General features: G+C 38.0%; 1 protein-coding gene across 6 annotated transcripts in view; it reads left to right on the plus strand.

Moving 5' to 3' along the window:
* TBC1D15 (TBC1 domain family member 15) overlaps positions 1–23,239 on the plus strand; it is an 81,871-nt gene that overhangs the window by 16,105 nt on the left and 42,527 nt on the right. For 4 of the 6 annotated variants that reach the window (XM_025401920.1, XM_025401921.1, XM_025401923.1 and 1 more), the window contains exons 2-3: positions 17,564–17,662; positions 18,418–18,492. In XM_025401920.1, the coding sequence (XP_025257705.1) occupies positions 17,564–17,662; positions 18,418–18,492 (174 nt within the window). Of the gene's footprint in view, positions 1–715; positions 776–7,026; positions 7,103–8,755; positions 8,767–17,563; positions 17,663–18,417; positions 18,493–23,239 lie in introns of those variants that run through there. The other 2 variants (XM_025401922.1, XM_025401924.1) reach the window with 2 other exon arrangements.

A 23,239-nucleotide genomic window follows, 5' to 3' on the forward strand; every position in this document is an offset into this window, starting at 1 on the left:
ACCACCCCTTGTCTCCTAAGAAACTGTTACCCTAACTTTTATCATAATCACTTTCTTGCATTTCTTTATTAGTAGTAGTATTAAAACATAGCTATTGTGTCTTTTTTTTAAAAAAAGATCTTCCATATCTTTTACTTCGTGTTACTGGGTACTTAAGAGTGTTGTTTTTCTTGGCCAGGTGCGGTAGCTCATGCCTGTAATCCCATCACTTTGGGAGGCCGAGGCGGGTGGATCACGAGGTCAGGAGTTCGAGACCATCCTGGCTAACATGGTGAAACCCCGTCTCTACTAAAAATACAAAAAAATTAGCCAGGCGTGGTGGCAGGTGCCTGTGGTCCCAGCTGCTTGGGAGGCTGAGGCAGGAGAATGGCGTGAACCCAGGAGGCAGAGCTTGCAGTGAGCTGAGATTGTGCGACTGCACTCCAGCCTGGGCGACAGAGCGAGACCCGTCTCAAAAAAAAAAAAAAGTTTTGGTTTTCTTAATCAGTTGCACCTTTTGCCTTTTTATTGTATGTGATTTTTTGGGGGGTTATCTTGTTATTCTCTTCAAATTTCAATTTAAATTCATTTACCCAAATACATTATTTCTTGATTTTAAAAGATTGGACCATATAGGAATTATGGTTCACCCCGCCCCCATACTGCCAAACCAACCAAGTCTTGATTTTGACACTATGTATCCTTCGAGCAGTTTTCATATTCAGTGTTCTCTGCTAGATGAACTGGAAGATGAAATGAAAACATCATTTATATCCCCATTCGAGATGTATTTTAGGTAAGTTTTTGCCATATAATTTGTTCTCTTGTAAAATATCTCAAATTAGTAAGTTGTTAGGTTTGAGGAGTAATATCTCAGATATGGTCTGGGAAACTGATTAGGCTGTTCTGTTTTTACATATTGATGCCTCTGTATCCCTAAGGTAAGTCATGAGAATGTGTTGCCTATACATTCTTTCACTATTTGAGATGCATGGTGCTGATTCTTTGTAGAATTTGGCTTCTTATGGAAGGAGTCTCAAACATGTTGCACATCTCTGGTAGTGTAGACTTTTGTTTCGATCTTTTTCTTCTTTTAGGCTTCAGTTTGCCAGATTCCTGATTGTAGTTTCCATTGACCTTTACCTTCTTGGGATATATATTTTTTCTTTTTTTTCCTGACTTGTTTTTTTCTACTGTTCCTATGAGCTCTTCATTTTCTCTCAAATCTTAGGTAGTAGAAAGGAAGAAAGGGACTGCTGATGCTCTTTCTTTGCTTCCTGTAGTACAGAGGACCTACTCATGTTCACAGCACTGGTAGTTGGTGAATACTACAGATTGGGATGCAAACAGCACGTAGGATATTGGAACAGTTTTGTCAGTGTCCATATATGCTGAGCCTTAAGTTGATAGCCTTTTTCATTATGTACTCTTTGGACAAATAAAACTTGTAGAGTAGACCTTTCAGTCTCAGCCCTAGAGTAGTAGAAGAAGCTTGAGCAAATCACTTGATTTTCTTGCAGTTTTTTCAGTTACAAGATGGGAATGATAATATCTATCTAACTGAATTTTGAGGGTCAGATTTGATAATGTAGAAATGTTTTTGTAAAGTAATGGGTAATAAAAATATTACATAGCAGATAAAAGCATTTGAAGCTTTCTTTAAAAATTTAATTTAATTTTTTTTTTCTTAAAAGATGGGAGTTGGGGGGCATCTTGCTTTACTGCCCAGGATGGTCTTGAACTGCTGGCCTCAAGTGATCCTCCTGTGTTGGCTTCCCAGTGTCCTGGGATTACACTACGTCTGCCCAGAACCTTTTAATTTTGCGTTAGAGATCATGAATAAAACCAGAGTGAAGAAATTGAAAGCTTATTCTACTAACAAATGTTATCTGAGGTGAAATTATTCACATCATAATTGCTCCCTGTAGCAAAATAATTTTTTTGTAACAAATATGCCTGGAGATAGCTTTTCAAATGTCAGTTGTTACAGTTGATAAACATAAGAAGCAGAATGTTCTATGGCAGGATAGTAAAGAATCAATTCATGATAGAGTCTAAGAAATATCTTCGTTATTATATATTATTGAAGTTTTAATTGGACTTTAAAAAATCTAGATTTTGCTTTTATTTTTTAATTGGCACATAATAATTGTACATATTTATGGAGTATAGTGTGATAATTTGATATATGTATATAATGTGTAATCAAATCTTAGCCTATCTATTGCTTAGAACATTTATTATTTCTTTGTGTTAGAAGCATTCACAATCTCTTCTATTTGAAAATACACAATAAATAGTTAATTATATCATGTAATAGTGCTGTAGAACATTAGAATTTATTCTTCCTGTCTAGCTGTACTTTGGTATTGATTAACCAACCTTTGTCTACTTCCCTTCCCCCAACCCTTCCCTGCCTGTAGTAACTGCTATTCTCCTTTCTACTTCGATGAAGCCAACTGTTTTAGCTTCTACATATGAGTTAGAACATGTGGTATTTATCTTTCTGTCGCTGGCTTATTTTACTTAACATATTCCTTGATGCTCATCCATGTTACTGCAAATGACAGGATTTTTTTTCATTTTTGTGGCTTAATAGTATACCATTGTGTATATATACCATATTTTCTTTCTTTTTTTGTTTTTTGAGACAGAGTTTCACTCTTCTTGCCCAGGCTGGAGTGCAATGGCGTGACCTTGACTCACCACAGCCTCTGCCTCCCGGGTTCAAGTGATTCTCCTGTCTCAGCCTCCTGAGTAGCTGGAATTACAGGCGTGTGCCACCACGCCTGGCTAATTTTGTATTTTTAGTAGAGACAGGGTTTCTCCCTGTTGGTCAGGCTGGTCTCGAATCCCCGACCTCAGGTGATGTGCCCACTTTGGCCTCCCAAAGTGCTGGGATTACAGGTGTGAGCCACCGTGCCTGGCCACCACATTTTCTTTATCCAGTCATCTGTTGATGGACTCTTAGATTGACTCCGTATCTTGGCTATTGTGAATAGTGCAGCAGTAAACTTGGGAGTGCTTCTTTGACATACTGATTTTCTTTTTTTTGAATATATAGTCAAAAGTGGGATTACCGGATCATATGGTAATTTTTTTTTCTTTTTTTTTGAGATAGAGTCTCACTTTGTTGCTCAAGCTGGAATGCAGTGATGTAATCTTGCCTCACTGCAACCTCCCAATTTCTGGGTTCAGGCAATCCTCTCACCTCAGCCTCCTGAACAGCTGGGACTACAAGCATGTGCCACCATGTCCGGCTAATTATTTTTGTATTTTTGTAGAGATAACATTTCACCATGTTGCCCAGGCTGGTCTTGAACTCCTGAGTTCAAACCATCTGCCCGCTTTGGCCTCCCAAAGTGTTGGGATTACAAGCGTGAGCCATCACGCCTGGCCACTGTTTTTAGTTTTTTGAGGAACCTTCATACTGTTTTCTGTAGTGGTTGAACCAATTTACATTCCCACCAGCAGTGTATAAGAGTTATCTTTTCTCCATATCCTCACCAGCATTTTTTTTATTGTTGTTGTTTTGATGACAAATAATTAGTCATCAGTTAATTAGCCTTTCTGGGATGAGATGGTATCTCATTGAGGTTTTGATTTGCATTTTCTTGCTAATTAGTGATGTTGAACATTTTTTTCATATACCTGTTAGCCATTTGTATGTTTTTTTTTTGTCATTGTCATTTTAAAATGTAGATATAGAGTTTTATCGGGGGAACCAGCCCCCAGTATTTCAACATAGGTTCTTTTCTATTTTCCCTAAGTGTTGGCTGGTCTGAGAAATAAAGAGAAAGAGTACAAAAGAAAGAAATTTTACAGCTGGGTGTCTGGGGGTGACATTGCATGTCGGCAGGTTCCGTGATGCACCTTGAGCTGCAAAACCAGCAGGTTTTTATTAGGGGTTTCAAAAGGGGAGGGGTGTACAAATAGGGAATGAGTCACAGAGATCACATGCTTCAAAGGCAATACAATATCACAAGGGCAGAGAGGCAGAGTGAGATCACAAGTTCAGGGCAAAACAAGAATTACTGGTGAAGGTCCATGTCCATTGGGCACACATTGTCATTGATAAACATCTTAATGGGAACAGGGTTCGAGAGCAGACAACTGGTCTGACTAGAATTTGCCAGGCTGGAATTTCCTAATCCTAGCAAGCCTGAGGGCACTGCAGGAGACCAGGGCATATTTCATCCTTTATCTACAACTGCATAAGACAGACACTCCCAGAGCGGCCATTTTGGAGACCTCCCCCTGGGAATGCATTCGTTTTCCCAGGGTTATTCCTTGAAGAGAAAAGAATTCAGTGGTATTTCTCCTATTTGCTTTCTGAAAGAAGAGAAATATGACTCTGTTCTGCCTGGCCCTGCAGGCAATCAGACTTTATAGTTATCTCCCTTGTTCCCTGAAAATCGCTGTTATCCTGTTCTTTTGAAGGTGCCCAGATTTCATATTGTTCAAACACACATGCTTTACAAACAGTTTGTGCAGATAATGCAAGCATCACAGGGTCCTGAGGTGACATACATCCTTAGCTTACAAAGATGATGGGATTAAGAGGTTAAAGACAGGCATAGGAAATTTATTATAAGAGTATTGATTGGGGAAGTAATAGATGTCCATGAAATCTTCCCAATTTATGTTCAGAGACTGCATTAAAGACAGGTGTAAGAAATTATAAAAAGCATTAATTTGGGGAACTAACAAATGTCCATGAAATATTCACAATTTATGTTCTTCTGCCATGGCTTCAGCTGGTCCCTCCATTCAGGTTCCCTGTCTTCCCTCAACAGAGTTTATTTGTGCCAAGATGGAGGATTGCAGTCCGGAAGCACAGATTCAAGTTGCCCTGAATATAAACTTCCTGTATGTCTTCTTTTGAGAGATACCTATTTAACTTATTTACCCTTTTTTAAATTGGAGTATTTTTTTTTTTTTCTGTTGAGGTTTTTGACTTTCTTGTATCTTCTGGATATTGAACCCTTGTTGGATGTATAGTTTGCAGGTATTTTTTCCCATTCTACAGGTTGTATCTTCATTCTCTTGTTTCCTATGCTATGCAGAAGTTGTTATTTTGATGTAATCCTGTTTGTCTGTTTTTGCTCTTGTTTCCAGTGCTTTTGCAATCTTCTCTATAAAATCTTTGTCCTGACCAGTGCCCTGAATAATTTCCTCTAGTAGTTTTTGAAGCATTTTCTTACAGTAGTTTCATAGTTTTGGATCTTACATTTAAGCCTTCAATCTTTTTTTTTTTTTGAAATGAAGTCTCGCTATGTTGCCCAGGCTGGAATGCAGTGGTGCAATCTCAACTCACTGCACCCTCTATTTCCCAGGTTCAAGCGATTCTTCTGCCTCAGCCTCCCAAGTAGCTGGGATTACAGGCACCTGCCACCATGCCCTGCTGATTTTTTTTTTGTATTTTTAGTAGAGATGGGGTTTCACCATATTGGCAGGATGGTCTTGAACTCCCAACCTCAGGTGATGTGCCTGACTCGGCCTCCCAAAGTGCTGGGATTACAAGCATGAGCCACCATGCGTAGCCCTTCAATCCATTTTGAGTTGATTTTTGTATATGGTGAGAGGTAGGGTTCTAGTTTCATTTTTTCTGTGTATACATATTTAGTTTTCCCAGCACCATTTATAGAAGAGGCTGTTTCTTCCTCAGTGAATGTTCTTGGTGACTTTGTCAAAAATCAGTTGGCTCTAAATTTATTTCTGGGTTCCTTATTCTCTTCAATTGGTCTGTGTATGTTTTTTATGTCAGCACCATGCTGTTTTGGTTACTGTAGGTTTGTAGTGTATTTTGAAGTCTGTTAGTGTGAGGCATCCAGCTTTGTTCTTTTTGTTTAGGATTGCTTTGGCTATTTGGGATCTTTTGTGGTTCCATATGAATTTTAGGATTGTTTTTCAATTTCTGGGAAGATCGTCATTGGTATTTTGATAGAGATTGCATTGAATGTGTAGATTGCTTTTGGTATTGTGGTCATTTTCACAATATTCTTCTAGTCTATGAACATTGATGCCTTTCCATTATTTTATGTCCTCCTTAAGTTTTCATCAGTGTTTGTAGTTATTCTTGTAGAGCTCTTTCACCTTGGTTAAATTTATTCCTACATTATTTCCTTTTTGTTTGTTTGTAGCTATTGTAAATGGAATTGCTTTCTTGGTTTCTTTTTCTGTTAGTTCTTTATTGGTGTATAGAAATGCTACTGATTTTTGTACATTGATTTTGCGTCCTGCAGCTTTATGTAATTTATCAGTTTATCAGTGTTAGGAGTTTTTCAGTAGAGCTTTTAGGGTTTTCTGTAAGATGATATCTGCAAACAAGGATTCCTTACAGTTTGGATGTCCTTTCTTTTTTTCTCTTGTCTAATTGCTCTGGCTAGGACTTCCAGTACTGTGTGTTGACTAAAAGTGGTGAAAGTGGCCATCCTTGTCTTGTACCAGATCTTAGAGAAAAACTTTGAACTTTTCCCTGTTAAGTATAATGTTGGCCATAAAGTTCATTGTGTTCAAGTATGTTTCTTCTACCAACTTGCTGAGAGTTTTTATCATGAGGGATGTTTAATATTATAAAATGCTTTTTTTTCCCTGTCTATTGAGATGATCATATGATTTTTATCCTTCATTCTAATGATGTGATATATCAAATTTATTGATTTGCATATGTTGAACCATCCGTGCATCCTGGGATAAATTGCATTTGATCATGGTCAGTGATCTTTTTAATGTGCTACTGGATTCTGCTTATTAGTATTTTGTTGAGAATTTTTGCAACTATGTTCATCAGGGATATTGGCCTATGGTGTTCTTTTTTTGTTGTGTCTTTGTCTGGTTTTGGCATCAGAGTAATGCTGGCCTTATACAATGAGTTTGGAAAAATTCTTTCCTCTTCAGTTTTCTGGAACAGTTTGGGAAGAATTGACATTTGTTATTCTCCAAATGTTTGGTAGAATTCCACAGTGAAGCCATTGGGCTTTGGGCTTTTCTTTAATGGGAGACTTTTCATTACTGATTCATACTTACTGTAATTGTTTTGTTCAGGTTTTTGGTTTCTTCTTGATTCAGTCTTGTTAAGTGTGTCCAAGACTTTATCCATACTCCAGTTTGTTGGAGTATGGTTGGTTGTACTAGTCTCTCTAGTGATCCTTTGTATTTCTGTGGTATGTTTTAATGTATAGTTTTTAAATTTCTGATTTTATTTGGGTCTTCTCACTTTTTTCTTGCTTTGTCTAACTAATGGTTTGTCAGTTTTGTCTGCCTTTACAAATAAATTAACTTTGTTAATTTTTTCTTTTTTGGTCTCAATTTTATTTCTATTCTGATCTTTATTGTTTCTTTTCTTCTATTCATTTGTGTTTGGTTTGTTACTGTTGTGTTTCTATTTTTGTTTATTTCAAGAAGTTTAAGAAATTTACTTACTAATTTCTTCTTTGACCCATTGGTCATTCAGAAACATGTTTAATTTTCATGTATTTGTACAAATTTGCAAGTTCTTGTTTCTCATTTCTAGTTTTATTCCATTAGGGTCAGAAAAGATACTTCATATGATTTCCGTTCTTTTTAACTTGTTTAGATTTGTTTGTTTACTGCCTAACATGTTCTGTCCTAGGGTATTGGTCATGTATTGATGAAAAGAATGTTTGTTATGCAGCTGTTGGATAAAATGTTTTAAAATGTCTGTTAGGGTCATTTGGTCTAAAGTGCAGCTTAAATCCATTTTTTTTTCTTGTTGATTTTCTGTCTAGATGATCTGTTCATTGCTGAGAGTGGGGTGTTGAAGTCCCCAACTGTTATGTATTGGAGTATAGCTCTCCCTTTAGAGCTAGTATTTTGCTTTATGTATCTGGGTGCTTTGGTGTTGAGTGCATATATATTTGCAGTTGTTATATCCTCTTGCTGAATTGATCCCTTTTTCATTATATAATAACCTTGTCTCTTTTTACAGTTTTTGATTTTTAAGTCTGTTTCATCTGATACACATAAAGCTACTCCTGCTCGCTTTTGGTTTCAGTCTGTATGTGTCTTTACAGATGAAGTGAGTTTCCCGTTGGCAGCGTATAGTTGAGTCATTTAAAAAATTCCATTTATCAAGTCTATATCTTATATGTGGGCAATTTGTTTACATTCAAGGTTGTTATTGATAGGTGAGGATTTTTTCCTCTCACTTTGTTAATTGTTTCTGGTTGTTTTGTATATCCTTTCTTCCTTTTTTGCTCTCATAGTTTATCATTGAGGTTTGGTGGTTTTCTGTAATGGTAAAATTTGATTCTGTTTGCTTTATCCTTTGTGTATCTGCACTAGCAATGAATTTTATACTTTTGTATGGTTTTATTATAGTAATTTTCATCTTTTTTTCCTTCCAGATATAGGACTCCTTTGAGCAGTTCTTGTAAGGCCAGTCTAGTAGTGATAAATTCCCTCAGTTTTCACTTGTCTGGAGAAGACTTTTATTTCTCCCTGATTTCTGAAAGACAGCTTTGCTGGATACAGTATTCTTGGCTAGAAGTATTTTTCTTCCATCACATTGAATATATCTTCCCATACTGTCCTGGCCTGTAAGGTTTCTAAGGAAAAATCTACTTTTAGGCCGGGTGCGGTGGCTTATGCCTATAATCCCAGCACTTTGGGAGGCCAAGGCGGGTGGATCATGAGGTCAGGAGATTGAGACCATCCTGGCTAACATGGTGAAACACCGTTTCTACTAAAAATACAAAAAATTAGCCAGGCGTAGTGGCAGGCGCCTGTAGTCCCAGCTACTCGGGAGGCTGAGGCAGGAGAATGGTGTGAAATTGAGAGGCTGAGCTTGCAGTGAGCCAAGATCGTGCCACTGCACTCCAGCCTGGGTAAGAGAATGAGACTCCATCTCAAAAAAAAAAAAGAAAAAAAAAAAAAAGGAAGAAATCTGCTTTTAATCTAACAGGGACTTCCTTATATGTGACTTCTTGACTTTTTTTCCTGCTGTTTTTAGACTTCTCTTTTGACAGTTGGACTATAATGTACCTTAGGGAAGACCTTTTTAGGTTGAATCTATTTGAGGACTTGTGAGGTTTTTGAATCTGGATGATTTTTATATCTCTCTCCAGACTTGGGAAGTTTTCGGTTATTTTATTAAATAGGTTTTCTACACCTTTTCTTGTCTCTTATCCCTTTGAAAGTGCCATAATAGGAATATTTGCTTGCTTAATGGTGTCCCATAAGGCTTATAGGCTTTTGTCAGTCCTTTTTTTTTTCCCCCCACTGAATGGGTAATGTTAGACTACTTATTTTTAAACTCAGAGATTCTTTTGCTTGATCAGGTCTGCTATTGAAGCTCTCCATTGTATTTTTTTATTTTATCATTGAATTCCTCAGCTGCAGAATTTCCCTTTGGCTCTTTTTTATTCTATTTCTTTATGGAATTTGTCATTCATATAATGAATTATTTTTCTGGTTTTATTGAATTATCTGTATTTTTTTTGTATTTCGTTGTGTTTCCTTAAGGTTATTATTTTGAATTCCTTTTGTTGATTTCTTTTTCACTGGGGTCTGCTACTAGAGAATTGTATGTTCCTTTGGTGGTTTCCTATTTCCCTGCCTTTTTTTTTTTTTTTTGAGACGGAATTTCACTCTTGTTGCCCAGGCTGAAGTGCAATAACACCATCTCAACTCACTGCAACCTCTACCTCCCGGGTTCAAGCTATCTTCCTGCCTCAGCCTCCCGAGTAGCTGGGACTACAGGCGTGCGCCACCATGCCCAGCTAATTTTTGTATTTTTAGTAGAGATGGGGTTTCACCATGTTGACCAGGATGGTCTTGATCTCTTGACCTCATGATCTGCCCGCCTCAGCCTCCCAAAGTGCTGGGGTTACAGGTGTGAGCTACTGCACCTGGCTGCTTTTTGTTTTTGTTTCATGCGTGACTCTGTTGATGTCCTTGCATCTAGTGAAACGATTCCCTTTTCTAAACTCTGTAGAGTGGCTTTTATAGAGAATAACTTTCACCTGCAGTTGAGTGTTTTCTTGTTTTTCTGTTTTGTTTTGTTTTGTTTGAGACGGAGTCTCACTCTGTTGCCCAGGCTGGAGTGCAATGGCGTGATCTCGGCCGACTGCAATCTCTGCCTCCTGGGTTCAAGCAGTCCTCTGCCTCAGCCTCCTGAGTGGCTGGGATTACAGGCACTCACCACCATGCCTGCCTAAGTTTTGTATTTTTAGTAGAGACGGGGTTTCACCATCTTGGCCAGGCTGGTCTTGAACTCCTGACCTTGTGATCCACCTGCCTTGGCCTCCCAAACTGCTGGGATTACAGGCATGAGCCACCGTGCCTGGCCCACCTGCAGTTGAGTTTTATTTTATTGGTTGAGAAGGGTGTAGTGATTGTTTCCAAATAGGTGCAGTGGTATAGTATCCATGTAACTTCTTTAGCTGCTTTCAGTATCAGCAATAATTGTGGCACCTCAGTGGCATAGGTTGTAGAAGTTTGTGGCAGCAGTGGTAATGTTCTTGCTGTCGAGGGCTTTTGGGGTCCTCCTCGTCTCATTTTCCTCACAACAGGAGACTTAGCTGAGGGTGTCTAAGACCTTTTTGGTGTCAGATTTGTCATGGCCCATAAGCAGCTGCAGTGGCACTGTATTCTATGTATAGGTGCTTGGAGCAGCTGTGGGTTTCAATGTCTAGGCTCCGCATCTCATAAACCTGTTTTGTCATCTGGGTCTTGGGGTGCACGTTTGCTTGCTTTGGCTATGTTGGATATAGGTTGCCCACAGAGCCAGGATCTATGACACTGAGGCACCCTCTAGCAGCCCGGGCCAGGGGGATTGTGGGTTGTAGCTGTGATTCTCTTCCTGGAGGGCAGGGCACAACACTGGCCTGACTCCTGGGAAGAGGGGGTACTTTGAAGATTTCGGCCTGGGAAGCAGGGTGTGGCTACAATTCAGGAATTTGAGCCAGTAGGGTTCTCATTTGGAGCTCACTTGAAATCTCACTTGGATCTCAGGGGATGAGGTCCTGGGTAGTAGTGACTCTAGACCTTGGGATGGTGGGGCTTGGCAGTATTCAGACTCTGTGAATCTGGGTGCAGTAGCAGCAAGTACCCCAGAATGGCAGAACACAGCTGTGATTTGGGCCCCAGGAGAGGAGGTAGGGAATAGCACAGTGATGACTTTACTCCCCAGGGAAAGGAGTATCTCAACAGCTTAGACGCTGGAGGGCTAATCCAGTTCCAGAGAAGCAAGGTACTAGAGTTGTTTGGCCTGTAGGGTGGGCTATCTAGGTCAGCCATAGGTGTTTGTCTCGGATATGGGGTACCTCAGCCTGAGGATGTGTAGCTGCTCAGCTCAGGCAGGGCACCAATTTCCCAGGGAGTGATATGCGCTTCCAGCTTTGGCCTGGTGGGGCGTGACTGTTCTGTGCAGCTCAGGCACATTTCCCTGCGATGGAGGGTGCCACTTCAGCTTGGGTACTGGAGTGTGTGACTCCTCTGGGTGGCCAAGGCACTGTTTCAACTTGGGAACTGGGGATATGGGACTGCTCTGAGTGGCCAAAGTCCTGTTTTCCCAGAGGGCAAGATGCCACTTTTAGCTGTGGCCTGAGGGTGTGAGGGCAAGTGTAGGTGGACTGACTCTGTTTCCACTTGGCCCCACAGGCAAGGGTGTACCAACTGTTCACAGTTGTCTTGGGGATGGGCCAGTGGACTAGGGTGGTTCGGTGGTGGCTTAGTCTCAGTGATGAAGGGAATCTGTGGCTACTTTCCCCCAGAGAAATACACATTCTGCCACAGTTCCAGTTCCAAGGTGGCATAGTGCAGTAGTCTTTTGCGCCACAAGGGTGGACACAATATCTTCTTTCTTGGGGGAGCACAGCTATTTGGACTCCAGGTAGCTCCCTCAGCTGGTGTTAGTGCCTCTGAGGACTGCAGGGACCCCACTGGTGAGGTCTGTAGGTGTCTAAGTTGTTGGTGGAGGCTGCTGGTATTCTCTTGTTTACACCCTTGCTTTAGGAAGAAATTCCTCCTGGTTCCCAGATGATCTCAACTCTGGGATGGAGTGATGAGATCCCAATATTTCCTTCTTTCTCTGTGGCCATCCTGAGTTTCTGTGTGCTCACAAGGGTTTCTGTTATTCCTCTGATGTACTCTAGTGCTCTCCCTCAGTTATTACTTATTTTTATTTTTAGAGACAGAGTCTTGCTGTGTTGCCCAGGCTAGTTTTGAACTCCTAGGCTCAACCAATCCTCCTGCCTCGACCTCTCAAAGTGCTGGGATTATAGGCATGAGCTACTGCGCCTGGCCTGCCTCCTCAGTTATTTTTGTTAAAATGTAGTTGTTGGTTCATTGTTTTGGTTGCTTGTTGGGGGTTGGGGAGAGATGAGCACTAGGGCCTTCTAGATGACCATCTTGCTGACATCAGTCTCTGGACTTCTGTTTTTGTGTTTGGGGCTATTTAAAATAGTTGATATTTGAGAGTTGTGATTTTTGTATTTTAATAAACACATGTGCTTAGAGATCGGGGTGATGAACAGATATGACATATGAATAAAAAATAAGATCACACCCTTAAAAAATAGATTGAAGGACTACAATATTCAATGAATGGTTTAAACCAAGATGATATTGAAAAGGGTTAAGCTTCTTGTGTAGAATATTTAGGAGTTCAGATGAGAGTAAGGGTTTTTGTTTAAAGGCCAAATGCTCCTGCATTGGTTTATAAATTTAGACATTTAAAAATTGGTTTTAGTTCTGAAGCAGCATTGTTTTCTGCATTTAAGCCATTTCAGGAACTGTTGTCCTCTAGGGAAGCCATGTGGAAATTTTCTGGTAGTTTTTTAGGCAGTAACAGTTATGATTTAATGGATGAATGTTTCAGAAAATCTGTAATTGGTGACTTTACTGAAGACCATATATTCATCCAAGGAAAGACTGGATTACAGATTTCCTGACGGCTCTTTCCTCAATTTTTTCTTTTCATAAAATAGAGATGTGGATAACAATATCGGTTTTGACTTATTCGGGGTGGCTGTGAGGATTTATGTGAGATCAGGGTACTTTAGAAACAAGGTGCTACAGGTTGATTATCCCTTATTCAAAATACTGGGGACACAAAAGTGTTTTGGATTTTGGATTGTTTTGGATTTTGGAATATTTGCAGTATACTTGTTGAGCATCCCCACTGTAAATACCTGAAATCCACAAAGTGTTCATTTAAAAAAAATATATTTATTTGTTAGAGACAGGATCTTACTTTGTTGCCCAGGCTTGTCTCGAACTCCTGGGTTCAAGCAGTCCTTTCATTTTGGCCTTTCAAAGTGCTGGGATTACAGGCCTGAGCCACCGTACCCAGCCGAGGAAGTGTTCCAAGGTCCATTTCATTTGAGCTTGAAGCTGGTGCACAAATTTTGGAGCATTTCAGATTTAATATTTTTGAATTAGGGTTGCTCAAACTATGTTTAAGTTAAAACAGTTATTACTAAGTTATTTTATCTTTGAAGTAAATTATGTACCAATGCAACTATTTTTTTCCTGTGCCCTTAAGTCTTATAAAATATAATACTTTGTAAGATTTAGTAGCTATTACAAATTAATAAATTTATTAATTTTATTAATCTGCCATTTCTGGCAGAACTATTACTTTGTATCAGTTAACATCACACCCTTGAAAATTAGAAAGCTAAACATGACTGCTTTCTGAAGACAGTATAAATGTGGTTTGAAATTTGGAGTTTTGGGATGTACAATCTGTTCCTCAAAAGGGGCTGAAGAGTTGAACACAGAATACAGAATGAGTACAGCTTTGACTTTTTTTTTTTTTTTTTTTTTTTTTGAGACGGAGTTTTGCTCTGTTGCCCAGGCTGGAGTGCAGTGGCACGATCTCGGCTCACTGCAAGCTCCGTCTCCCGGGTTCACGCCGTTCTCCTGCCTCAGCCTCCCGAATAGCTGGGACTACAGGTGCCCGCCACCACACCTGGCTAATTTTTTCTATTTTTCAGTAGAGACGGGGTTTCACCATGTTAACCAGGATGGTCTCAATCTCCTGACCTCATGATCCGCCCACCTTGGCCTCCCAAAGTGCTGGGATTACAGGTGTGAGCCACCGCGCCCGGCCAGCTTTGACTTTTTTGTAAGGTGTCTGTCACTTTAATTATTTTCCCAGCTGAACTACTTAGGAAACTCTTTCAACTTTTTCTTAAGTGAAAAAAAGTAGGCAACACTTACCCAACAAATGTAATAGGAAGAGTTGCTTAATGTGCCTAAATAAGGTAAAATGTTTTATTTGGTTGTATAGGGTTCACCTCATTAAGGTTCCAGAATTTCTTTAGTGTTAATGGTATCATAGAACTTTAGATTGCATTGTTAATGATAGCAAGCTTTTCTTGCCAAATGAGTGTCTCTTTTTCCACTATGAGAATTAGGAAGTGTCCGACTATTCTACTAGCTGAGTCTTATGTGAAAATATGCTAAAGTGTTATTTCTGAGTCTCTGATCCATGTGTCACAAAAGCTTAAGAATATTTTTCTCAATATCTTTTTTAAAAATAAATTTTATTATGTACATTTAAGGTTTACAATGTATTATGGGATACATATAGATAGTAAAATGGTTACTGTAGTGAATTAGATTAACATATTTGTCATCTCACATAGTTACTTTTTTGTGACAACGGCAGCTGAAATCTTATTTAACTGGAGGATAGCATTATGCTATGTGAAATAAGCAGATACGGAAAGAAAAATAATTGTGGGATTTCACTTATATGTGGAATATGCTTAATAAAAAAAAACCTCAGGGCTTGGCGCAGCGGCTCACACCTGTAATCCGAGCACTTTGGGAGGCCAAGGCGGGCAGATTACCTGAGGTCAGGAGTTCGAGACCAGCTTGGCTAACATGGTGAAACCCCATCTCTACTAAAAGCACAAAAATTAGTCAGGCATGGTGGTGCGTGCTTGTAATCCCAGCTACTCAGGAGGCTGAGGCAGAAGAATCACTTGAACCTGGGAAGCAGAGGTTGCAGTGAGCTGAGATTGTGTCACTGCACTCCAGCCTGGGCGGCGGAGCAAAACTGTCTCAAAAAAAAAAAAAAAAAAAAAACCTCAAATACAGAGAATTAAACAGTGGTTACCACTAGTCAGGGTTGCTAGGAAATGGAGAGATATAGGTCAAAAGATAGAAAATAGATGCATATAATGAACAAGTCTAGAGATCTAATGTACAGCATGCAGACTAAATAAAATTACATTGCAAAATTGGAGATTTTAAGGGATTTCTTTTCCATAACCTTTTCATATTTTTTTGTGTTCCTAGGTATGATTATCTGGTTCACCCTCCTGTGTTATAAATTAATAGACTGAAGTCTAGAAAATTTAGTTTATACTTCTGGACTTTCCTTTTTTCATGTTACTCTTTAAAATTATTTTTAAATATATGACTATATTTTTCACTTTGAAATATTCAAATAAGTCAGAGGCATCAACATAGAAAGTTAACACTTCCTCCTTCAACCTTTCCTCATCCTATTCTCCCGAAGTAATCTTTGTTAACAGCTTAAAGTATCCTCCCAGAATTTGTTCTGTATATTTCACAGATAGAAACTTTATGAAAGTGTAAATGTCAGCATACTATATATACACGATGATTTTTCTGTGTGCATTGTCTGTTTGCTCATCCATTTAATCTGCCTCATCCTAACTCCTGAATAGTATCCCCCATAGAATAGATATCCCAGGATATATTTGATAATTTTCCTATTCGTGGATGTTTAGATGCATACCCTTCCTTTTCTCCTCCCCTTCTCCTTCTCCTCCTTCTCCTTACTCTAAAATTATAAATAATACTGCTGTGAATATTCTTATGCATATTTTTGTGCATATATTTATAGGCTTTAAAATTTCTCATCTTCACAGACAATATAGAATTGTTTCTCACCCTTTCTCAGCTCATCCTATCCCCATGTAAGCTTCTGTTTACATGCTGGTCTGATACTTAACAACTATTTCAGTAAAGACCATCTTACTTAGGTTTTTGAAATCAAAACTTTCTTGGTGATCTTAATTACTTAAAAGACTCTTTCCTGACACAAGTCCATATCACAGTTGATTAACGTAACAAACCCGAGAGAGAGGCAGTAAAAGTAATGTGGAACCTTTATATTGTAGTGGCTAAGAGCACAGTTTTCTGTTGTCAGACTACCTGGGTTTCAATTTCATCACCACCTGTTATTATTTGCCTCATTTACCTTGGGCAGTTATTTAACCACTTTCAGTTTTCTTATTCACACAAATGGGCTCCTCATCCCCATGGTGTAGTAGAATATAGTTATATAATCTATGGTTTAGGGTGGTTGTAAGGATTAAGTTACAACATATGGAGTTCCTAGTATATAAGTGTTCTGTAAATGTTAGCTAAAAACAGGAGGATACATGCCCATTTACATTTATGAATGAAGGAGTGATAGACTGATGGTGCTTGTCTTGCATTGCTGGCCCATGATATTCTGAAGACTAATATTAATAAAAGGTCTACAGATATAGAATAATAAACTCTATTGACCAGACTTACATATGTCAAAAGTACTTAGGTCTAGAAGTGACTGTTTTTCTTTTACTTATTTTCATAATTAAAAAAAATTTTAAATGGTTTGAAATGGGTCTCAAGAATGGAATCTTAATTTATAACATTATGTCTATGAAAAATGAGGCTTCACTTTAAATGTTTAAACTTACTTAGGAGTTAACTTAAGTCTCCCCTATATTCCCATAGGAATTTATTCAAGGATTATGTCTTTATCATCTTCATGTACTTTGTCTTTTATGTGCTTTTTACATATAGAAGCACTCAGTTAATATTGTGAAATTGAATTAGTTTAGTCATTTCTAGGAGTCCCCATCACTACTCTCTTTAGTTGTGTTCTCATTACTACTCTTTAAAATTCCTGTATTATTTCCCGAATTTCTATGCCATGGTGTTTCAAAAACACACCAAAATGATCTTACAGTAAAAATGTGCTATTATGAGAATAGTTAGAAAGGATTGATTCCTCATTGTGTTTCATTTGTTCTTATTCTTAGATATTTTCAAGGGCATTTTCAGTTCTAGCTCAGTATTTTCCTTAATGCTCATGAGAAAAAAATATTTTTTTGGTTTTTTAGAGAGATGAGTTATTGCAGTATTGTCCAGTGTGGAGTGCAGTGGCCATTCACAGGTGCATAGCATCCTACAACCTTGAACTTTTGGGCTCAAGCCCAGCCTCCCAAGTAGCTAGGACTACTGGCATGTGCCACTGCATCTGGCGAAAAATATAAATTTTAAGTGGATTTTAAATATTGAGACTTGTTGCAATTAGTCTGACATCTTTAAGTAGAACATCAAGATTGTGATTATCACGAATCTGATAAACTTCATGCATTAACAAAGCAGAATTCATTCCAGTTTATGTTTGCTTGATTGAAGTGCTCTTAAGTCTGAGAGGTATTTTTTTAAATAATACATTTATATATGAAATAATCAGAAACTTGGCCAAGTATGATAAGAAAATGTATCTTAATATTTTTAACAAATGTTAAAATAGTACTCAATAGAAATTATATGATTAACTTTATTTTTGCTGTTTTAGATTATATATGAACAGGAAGGAGTATATATTCACTCATCTTGTGGAAAGACCAATGACCAAGACAGCTTGATTTCAGGAATATTACGTGTTTTGGAAAAGGTAAGTTTCTAGTAAGTGATTTTATTTAATAATAGTTTATAGTGGTGATTCATCTTTGGAGACTTATCAGAAAGTTTGAATTTCATGTGTAAGATACAATTATGTAATTGAACAGTAATTGTAAATTTAACATGGATATGATGTAGTAGTCAAACACATGCTCCTTGAGTTATGATGGGGTTATGTCTTGATAAACCCATCAAAATTGCAAATATTATTTATCAAAAATGCATTTAATACACCTAACTTACTGGACATCATAGTTTAATTTCCTTAAACGTGCTCAGAACACTTACATTAGCCTACATTTGGGCAAAATTATCTAACATAAAGCCTATTTTATAATCAAGTGTTGATTTTCTCATGTAATATATTGAATATTGTGCTGAAAGTGAAAAACAATGTTTCTTTGGTTACTTGAAGTATGATTTCTACTGCATGTGCATTGCTTTTACACCATCCTGTTACAAAAAACTCCTGAGTCAAACCATCATGACTCAGAGACTGTCTGTACTTTAGGTAAAATGACATGGAATATTCTAAAACTTATGTAGAAGTTGCAGTAATATAAATTTTTCATAATGAAAAATAGGCAGAATTTGAAAAATGTATGTAACATTTTTGGTTTACATATGATATTAGCATATTTGAAATGTAAATACTTAAGAGGCTGAAATTTTATTTTGGGTTCAGGGAATAGAATAATTAAGAATAACTGCTGAATATTAAATATAGTTCATAATTTCTTTCTCTAGGATGCTGAAGTAATAGTGGACTGGAGACCGTTGGATGATGCATTAGATTCCTCTAGTATTCTCTATGCTAGAAAGGTATTTAAGAAAAAAATGTGTGACTAAGGGAATGCCATTTAAAAAATAACAGTATTATCGATATATAATTCACATACCATAAAATGCATCCTTTTAAAGCATACAATTCAGTGGTTTTTAGTATATTTACAAAGTTGTGCAGCCATCCACCGGTATCTAATTTTAGAACATCTTCGTCACCCTCCAGAACTCTTATCAGCAGTTACCCCTCATTTCACCTACTTTCAGTCACTGGCAATCAATAATCTACTTTCTGTCTCTAAGGATTTCCCTATTCTAGACATTTCATATAAATGGAGTCATGTAATAATGTAATTTTTTTTGACTGGCTTCTTTCACTTTGCATAAGGTTTTCAAGGTTCATTCATGTTATATAGCATATATGGTCCTTTTGTTTTTGATGAATAATATTGTGTATACAGTTGTATTGTGTGATAGTGTATATATCACAATTTTATTCATTAATTGATGAACATTTGGGTTGTTTTCACTTTGGGGCTAATATAATACTGCTGTGAGCATTCATTTGCAGGTTTTTGTGTGAACATGTTTTTATTTCTCTTGAGTATATACCTAGGAGTAGATATATTCCATAATTCTGTGTTTAACATTTGGGGGAACTGCCAGACTTTTTCAGAGCGGCTGCATGATTTTCTAATCCAGCCATATATGAGGATTTCAATTTCTCTATATCCTCATCAACACTTGTTATTATCCTTTTAATTTTAGTAAACCTAGTGGATATGAATTTCTGTTTGTTTCCTAGGGCTACTGTAAACAAGTCACAAACTGGGTGACTTACAGCAGTCTTAATTTATTGTCTCTCAGTTCTGGAGATTAGAAGTCAGCAATCTGGGTATTAGCAGGATGGGTTTCTTCTGAGGGCTGTTAGGGAGAATCTGTTTGTTGTCTGTCTGCTAATTTATAGTAGCATCAGACATTCCTTGGTTTGTAGATTGTGTCCTCTGTGTGTTTTCACATCATCTTCCATCTGTTCATGTCTATCTCTGTGTTTATCCCCTTTTTATAAGGACATTAGTCATATTGGATTAGGGCCCATCCTGATAATCTCATTTTAACTTGATTACTTGTGTTAAGACCCTATTTCCATTAGGTTGATGCAAAGGTAATTGAGGTCTTTGACATTGCTTTAATGGCAAAGACCACAGTTACTTTTGCACCAACCTAATAAATAGAGTCACATTCTGAGGTAATGGGAGTTAGGACGTTAATTTATCTTTTTGGGAGGGGGCAGCACAATTCAAACCATAACTGAAGTTGTATGTCGTTGTATGTCGTTTTAATTTATATTTTCCTAATGACTAATGATGTTGAACATCTTTTCATGGGATTTTTGGCCACGTGGTGTATACAGCTGTCCTCTGGTATCTGTGGGGTATTGGTTCCATTCGATGCAGCATAGTACTTGATGCACAGCAAATTCGAGTGTTACCTTTTGGAACTTTGTGGAATTCTTTTTTCCTGAGTATTTTAGATTCCGTTTGTTGAATCCACAGATACAGAACCCATGGATATGGAGGGTCAACTGTATCTTCTTTGGAGAAATGCCTGTTCTAAATCTTTTGCCTATTTATTTATTTATTTATTTATATTTACTATTATTTTTTTGAGACGGAATCTCGCTCTGTCGCCCAGGCTGGAGTGCAGTGGTATGATCTCAGCTCACTGCAACCTCTACCTTCCAGGTTCAAGCAGTTCTCATGCCTCAGCCTCCCAAGTAGCTGGGATTACAGGTTCCTGCCACCATGCCCAGCTAAGTTTTGTATTTTTAGTAGAGGCAAGGTTTTACCATGTTGGCCAGGCTGATCACAAATCCCTGACCTCAAGTGATCTGCCCACCTCAGCCTCCCAAAGTGCTGAAATTACAGACGTGAGCCACTGCGCCTGGCTGATTTTGAAGTTTTGCCCCAGGTTTTCTACTTTCCGTCATTGATGTTAAGTCTAATGCATTCTAATTCCTGATTCCATGTTATGTGTTTTTTGTTTTTGTTTTGAAATCTCTCTAGAAGCTTTTAATTATTGTCTTTTTGTTTCTAGTTTTATGTTCTGGTTATGTGCCTTTGTGGATTTGTTTTTTTAATACATTGTGCTGGGTACTTGAGCTCTTTTAATATGGAAACTTCTGTCTTTTTTTTTTTTATTTCTGGGAAATATTTTTGGTTTATTTTAGTGATGATTTCTTCTTCATTTTCTGTTTTCTTTCTTTCTGGAACTCTACACTTTCTGGATTGGTCCTGTAATTTTAAAATCCCCTCCCCTTCCTTCCTTCCTTCCTTCCTTCCTTCCTTCCTTCCTTCCTTCCTTCCATCCATCCATCCATCCATCCATCCATCCATCCATCCATCCATCCATACATTTATTGGTCTGTACTGTTTTCTAGGAAATTCACTCTTCATTTTTGCTATAATTTCATTACTAACATCTTTCTTGTTCTGAGTGTCCTCATGTCCCCTTTTAAAGGAATAACATTAGCATTCTGTTCTTTGTGGTTGTAATATATTTTCTTATTACTGAGGAGTTTAAGGATAGCTTCTTAGATGTTTTTCATCTCCCTATGTAGTCCATTTCCCTCTAGTGACCTTTTGCCCCACCGCCACCTCATTTCATTTGAACTGTTTTCTATAGATAACTTGCCTTTGATGTTTGTTGGTTATGTAGTGCGGTGCTCATATTTAACAAATTTAAGAGCAGATGCACAGAAGTGATTATATTTTCTGTAGGTATGGATAGGCCTGGTAATAGTGAGACTCTTCCTGGGGTGCATGGCTAAGCCGTTTCCTTGGGGAATCCTTAATGTCAAAATCCATGTCTTTTTGGGCTAGTAGATTTGAGAAGAATCTGCCGATTCCTGGCTGGAGAGGGTAAGCTTGCATGGCAGTATTCTGGCAAATGAGTGGAGAAAAAGGGCTGGGAGTCTTGCCAACTTCTTTGTATAGGTTGACTTTCAGTTAATTCTCCTGATTTAAAGAAATTATTCCTTTGCTCATTGTGCTTGATTTCTCCTAATTTAGAGATAAATGATGTTTTCCAAAACTCCAGTCTTTGGAACTTAGTTGTCCTGTCTTCAGGTTGACCTTTTAATCCTTATTTCCCTGATTATTGGTGTGACCTACCAATTTGAGCCTTTTTGTATGCAGAGTTGGTAGAGGGAGGTAGAAGTCAGAGAGAGAGGTGGGGAACAGAATGCTTTTGTAGATGCTTCTTAGCTTTCCTCACTACTGACGATAGAGTTAATAGGGATGGTGGTGAGGTTTTTTTGTTTGTTTGTTTCTTTGTTTTGTTTTGTTTTTGGAGAAGCAGTCTCTTTCTTTCATCCAGGCTGGAGTGCAGTGGTGTGATCTTGGCTCACTGCAATCTCCGCCTCCTGAGTTCAAGCGATTCTCGTGCCCCAGCCTCCCGAGTAGCTGGGATTACAGGTACCCGCCACCACTCCCAGCTAATTTTTGTATTTTTGGTAGAGATGGGGTTTTCCCATATTGTCCAGGCTTGCCTTGAACTCCTGACCTCAAGTGATCCGCCTGCCTTGGTCTCCCAAAGTTCTGGGATTACAGGCACGAGCCACTGCACCGGGCCTGAGGGTTGATTTTTAAAACAGCTAGTCAAACAAGGAGGGCTCCCTGAGAAATGACATTTGAGGAAGAAACTGGAAGAAAAAACAATCTATTTTATAATTTAATTTGTTCAGTTTCCCTACTGTTTTTCAGTCTGTTTCCATTTCTTATATCTTAATTTTTCTTGTGCCTTTGTAGTTTCTTTTCATTGTAATTTTCCTTTTTTCCTTTTAAAAAAGAATTATACTGTCTACATACGAATACAATCTTGTTGCAAAAGTTCAATAGAAAGTTGAAGCCCTGCTTGACTAGAACCTTTTCCCTTACCCCTCTCTCTCTCTTTTTATTTTTCTTTTTTTGAGTTGCAGTTTCGCTCCTGTCACCCAGGCTGGAGTGCAATGACGTTGTCTTAGCTCACTGCAACCTCCGCCTCCTGGGTTCAAGCGATTCTCCTGCCTCAGCCTCTCTAGTAGCTGGTATTACAGGAATGTACCACCATGCCTGGCTAACTTGTTTGTAGTTTTTGTAGAGATGGAGTTTTACCACATTTGCCAGGCTGGTCTGAAACTCCTGACCTCAGGTGATCTGCCCACTTCGGTCTCCCAAAGTGTTGAGATTACAGGTGTGAGCCACCTCGCCTGGCCTCCCTTACCTGTCTCTGTTTAATGTATATCTTTTAATGTAGATTTTTACCTGTACACGTTTTATTTTTATGTATGTATGTGTTTAGAAAGACCTAGTTTGTCCTCCTGTGTCAGTAGTAATGAGCCACTGTCATCAGCAGTGTGAGACGGTCCATTTCCTCACGTTGTCTTCCATATTCAGTATTATCTTTTTTAATTGAATGGAGCAGAAAATAGAAATCTGTCAGCTTGCTTTTCATTGTTACTGAAGTTGGATGTCTTTCTATGTTAGATTATTTCTTCTTTGACTTACCTGTTCATACCATTTGCCTGTTTTTCTGTTTTGATATTTGTCTATTTCTAAATAAATTGATAGGAGTTTTGTAATTTGGATGTTTTTCTTGTCATATATTTTAGAAAAATGTTCTAGTTGTGCTATCTTTAACTTATATATAGTGTCTTTTGTTCTATATAAATTAATTTTTGATTTACTCAAACTATATTGCATTTTAGACTTTTGGTTTTATTCTCTTTAAAAATGGAAGGTTCTGT

Source organism: Theropithecus gelada, chromosome 11 (assembly GCF_003255815.1).
Source record: "Theropithecus gelada isolate Dixy chromosome 11, Tgel_1.0, whole genome shotgun sequence".
Taxonomy (NCBI): Eukaryota; Metazoa; Chordata; class Mammalia; order Primates; family Cercopithecidae; genus Theropithecus; species Theropithecus gelada.